Source organism: Frankliniella occidentalis, unplaced genomic scaffold (genome assembly GCF_000697945.3).
Source record: "Frankliniella occidentalis isolate FOCC.00 unplaced genomic scaffold, Focc_3.1 Scaffold90, whole genome shotgun sequence".
Lineage (NCBI taxonomy): Eukaryota > Metazoa > Arthropoda > Insecta > Thysanoptera > Thripidae > Frankliniella > Frankliniella occidentalis.
This window is the reverse complement of record NW_026267219.1, coordinates 79,166-81,931: the sequence shown is the minus strand read 5'-3', so window position 1 is coordinate 81,931 and position 2,766 is coordinate 79,166. Positions and strand designations below refer to the sequence as shown.

At 51.2% G+C, this 2,766-nt stretch overlaps 1 protein-coding gene across 5 annotated transcripts in view; it reads right to left on the bottom strand.

The window, feature by feature from the left end:
* LOC113216128 (inactive dipeptidyl peptidase 10) overlaps nt 1–2,766 on the bottom strand; it is a 93,975-nt gene that overhangs the window by 51,317 nt on the left and 39,892 nt on the right. For all 5 annotated transcript variants that reach the window (XM_052269352.1, XM_052269351.1, XM_052269353.1 and 2 more), the window contains exon 2: nt 506–629. In XM_052269352.1, the coding sequence (XP_052125312.1) occupies nt 506–598 (93 nt within the window). In that variant the 5' untranslated portion in view covers nt 599–629. The remainder of the gene's footprint in view (nt 1–505; nt 630–2,766) is intronic.

Here is a 2,766-nt window from a genome sequence, read left to right as displayed (position 1 = left end):
CTCCCTCCCTCCCTCTCTCTCGCTCTCTCGCTCTCTCCTCCTCCTTAGAATCAGATCGGTCTTTCCTCCTGCTCCTCCTGCATCGACGCCCCGTAGACGCCACCTCCGAAGTATCATAACTCAGTGGGGCTATCAAAAGGCGTACTTCCGGTCTCTTTTACCCCGAACGAAAATGAATTATTTGCGTCTCTTGCCGGCGGATGTTCATCTTCCTCTCCAAGGAAAATTTAATTGAACAACACCTAGTGCGCATTTTATTGACATTTTATCATCGATAATTTTGATTTCTTTTATTTATTTTTTTTGGACTTTAAGCTGCTTTTACAACAAATGTTTCTACCTTACTTAAATTGCCTGACGCTAGAAAACTGTCACTCGAAGTTTTGCACGAAAAATGTTTTTTTAGTTTTTATTTTATTTTATTCGTTTATTTCTCACCGCGTACCTACACTGCCCCCTATACTACAGGCGTACTCTAGATGTGGAATGTGCATCCGAGACTCACCTGGTCCTTCTTCGAGCGTGGGTCCGCGACTTGTACAATGTCGTCCGCGGGCACCTTCCAGCTGCCGCCCCGGTCTGTGGTGGCCGCGTGCATGGCGGGCTACTCGGCGGTGCGCCGCGCTGCCCTGCGAACAAAAATACGTTGCACATCAATTCGAGTGTCATCAAATAAGATCGAACACATTTCATTTCACACACGCACAGAGCACTATCAGTGTAACCAGACGAGCTTCCCAACCCCCCACTTCCCCCTCGTCTCCTTCGCTCCACCGCTTCACGCTCCATCGCCCGCCGCGGCAGGGCGGTTACCTTCATCGCTTTCAATTCGCGCGCAAATAAAAGCAGAGCTCCGAGCAATCGGTTCTCGCCACGCCACGCCTCGCGGAGCCATAACCCGCCCCACCGCGCGTAAAGGCGCCGCCAAACGAGTTATGTGGGAAGAGTCGTCGTCTCACCTCCCCTCCTCGCCACGTCCCCCCCCCTCCCACTTCATCCCGGCCATCCGCCGCCTCGCCTTGGTCAGTGCAAAGAAGAGTTCAAACGCCGCCACTAAACCCATCTCCATTTCTTTTTATTATTTTTGTCTGTCGCTGTATGATGTGACATTTTGTTTGATCCCCTATCGTGCGCATGTCTTGTGGGCCATCCTGCCTGCATGTTGTTCACCCTGCACAATAAAAATCACCAACCTCTCCCCTCTCTCCCCTAACAGGGCGTCCCGTCAGCGCGGTGGTTCGGCCGGGAGTTTCATGGCCATTACGAATGGACCTGCACCAGCAGTCCGCCTTGGGCAGACATAAACAGGGTCTGTATTAAGTTAACGCACAAATCGCAAATCTAAGAACAAGTCACACTAACTCCACTGGCACTGCAAACCCTTGAGTAAAGTTTCGTGCTTGAAATGAGTGTGGTTCCAAATCATTTGTACGTTACGAACAACAGTTCTTTGTAAGAAACTTACAGTGTGTTTTCTCAAATTTACTTCCTCCTTCCTTCGTGCAGATAAACAGAGAAGCCCATTTAGTTAAAGCTGTGCAAAATTAACATAAACGCAGATACACGTTTCCATAATAATGTGCACCGCATTGGTAGTCACACATCACAACGTTAGATTTATTTTCTCAGAAGATGCGGCAACCAGACAGTTCCTATTCCAGGTGGTGAGATATTTGCTACGCACTTCAACTATCAACAACCCCGCATAGCACAGCCGCAGCAGCTCAGTCTCCCACCGCTCTCACGGCAACAGAGCGCAGCCCGCAGACCCCCCCCCCCCTCTGCGAATTATTCAAGAGCAGCCGCTACAGAACGCCTCCACGCCAGTACAATCACGATCAGGACGCTGGGGAGGGGGAGGCGACGTACACGGGGAGGGGGTAATAGACGAGGTAATCGTCTGATTGCAGTCGGCGCCGTTGGCAGATAAAATAAGGATATTTGTAATACAAGAAATTGACTGAAAATTGGTTGAAAGACATAAAATTTTGGCGTCTAAAGACGCTAAAACCTGGCATCTCTTGCGAAAGCACGCTAAATGTTTGCGTCACGAGACGCCAATTTTTAATTTTTGGTGTTCCCTGTTCTCCAAAGGAGACTCCAATATTTGGCGTCAAAAGACGCCACTCAACTCAGTTTTCAGTGTCATCTTATCGACGTTTTAACGCAGGAGGGCAGTCATATACGACGTATATGATGAAAATATTGATTCTTCGTTACGAGCCTCGTAGCTTGACAAGAGTCCGCATGAACACAATTCTTCTTTCCTTCAGATATGGATAGATAGAAAGATAGATGGATCCGACTCCGTGCTCACCCATGTAGGACTAGCAGCTCGACCCCCTTCATTCTTTTGGCTCTTTTGTCCGGTCGGTTTGTTGGGTAGAGTTGGCGGTAACGAAGGGGGGGTTGACATGAGGGAAGGGGAGGGGTCCAGTCTGGAACGGGTGGTAGGGGTATGGGGGCGGCGGGGCCAGAGGCGGCGGCGGCGGCGGATGCGGACGGTTGGGAGGTGGTTTCCGAGGTGGGCCGGCCTCCCGCTCCACTCGTGTAGATCTCATGAAAAGGACTGCGGACTGTACTTCCGGTCGCCTTCCCTGTGATTTATTCCGCGGATTTGTCGCGACAGAAGGGATTGGGGAGGGGGAGGAGAGGGCGCTAGGGTGGGAGGGGCGGCACTGGCTGGGGAGGAGTCGTCTCAAGTTCAGTCCGCCGCTTCTGGCCCAGCAGCCTTCTGGAGCAGTGTGAGGTTACAGGGGGGAGAGT